Here is a 1,082-nt window from a genome sequence, read left to right as displayed (position 1 = left end):
TGAAGATGTGCCTTGTTTGTATCCACAGTATCACTTTCATTCATCTGATCCAGTATTTAACCTCTCACTATCCTGGGAAGAACAGCAAAAGGGATTATCCTCTGGTTGCAATGACACATCCAATGGAATGCATCCTTGAGCCAGGAGAGGTTCTGTTTGTTCCAGCAGGCTCACCAAATCAAGTAAAAATTATGATATTATTTTTTCCAAAAATTGGACCTTCAACTTTTTCTTTATGTTATGTAGTAGATGCTATGTAGTAAGTTTGAGATGATTCTGATAAGAATTGTTTGAGTAATGAGGATTTTAAAATGAGCCAAGTTTCAAATAATGCAAACGTTATATATGGCCATGGATTTTCCCAAAAATGGCTTCGAAACCACCCCAAATTTCTATTATATTTTCTGATACATTGATGTCCTTCTACTATGTAGAAAGTTTGAGCCTTCCTGACAAATATTTTTTGAGTTATAGCCAAAATTTTATTAAAAATTGGTCAATTTTCGGAAAAAAGGAAAAGCTATTGCCCATGGTTTTTTCCCAAGAAAATGGCTTCTAAATGACACTCAATTTTTATTATTTCCTAATACACATTAATGTCCTTATGCCATATAGAAAGTTTGAGCTGATCCTGACTTAAATTTTTTGAGTTATGAGCATATGTTAAAACAAGCCAATATTTAAAAGAAAAGCAAAAAGCTATAGCCCTTGGTTTATTTCAAAATTTGGCTTTGAAACTATTCCCAATTTTCATTTTCCAATACTATGCTATGTAGAAAGTTTGGGCTGATTTTAATTTCAATTTTTACATTATGAACATGTGACAAATCTATTTCTATTACAGGTCGATAATCTAGAAGCATCTTTATCCATTTCTGCTAACTTTGTCAATCATTCAAACATTAGTTTAGTGAGACATGAATTGTTGATGGCTTCACTAAATGATGATAGATCAAAGGAACTCCTCTCTTCTCTGAATGCCTTGGAACTCAATATTGACAGTAATACCAGTAGTGAAGAAAGAAAGGATTTGAAGTGGAAAGAGTTTAAGATGAACTAAATCTTATAGGTAAAAAACAATA

General features: G+C 32.2%; 1 protein-coding gene across 1 annotated transcript; it reads left to right on the top strand.

The window, feature by feature from the left end:
* The first annotated feature begins 6 nt into the window (after window positions 1–6).
* On the top strand, window positions 7–1,076 carry LOC109593549 (jmjC domain-containing protein 4-like). The gene is made up of 2 exons (XM_020008582.1): window positions 7–182; window positions 845–1,076. Exons 1-2 carry the CDS (start codon window positions 111–113, stop codon window positions 1,058–1,060), a joined length of 288 nt encoding a protein of 95 aa, XP_019864141.1. The 5' UTR covers window positions 7–110; the 3' UTR covers window positions 1,061–1,076.
* Window positions 1,077–1,082: the final 6 nt, after the last annotated feature.

The sequence above is a fragment of the Amphimedon queenslandica genome, unplaced genomic scaffold (genome assembly GCF_000090795.2).
Source record: "Amphimedon queenslandica unplaced genomic scaffold, v1.1 AMPQUscaffold_938_Cont27046, whole genome shotgun sequence".
In the NCBI taxonomy this organism is placed as follows: Eukaryota; Metazoa; Porifera; class Demospongiae; order Haplosclerida; family Niphatidae; genus Amphimedon; species Amphimedon queenslandica.
The sequence above is the reverse complement of the archived record's forward strand: the minus strand, read 5'-3'. Positions and strand labels throughout refer to the sequence as shown.

Bases quoted from the DNA above. Each gene is read 5' to 3' on its own strand.
- LOC109593549 (XM_020008582.1), top strand. From the start codon at position 111: ATGACACATCCAATGGAATGCATCCTTGAGCCAGGAGAGGTTCTGTTT. The intron at 183-844 runs GTAAAAATTATG...TTTCTATTACAG, and splicing joins CAGCAGGCTCACCAAATCAA to GTCGATAATCTAGAAGCATC.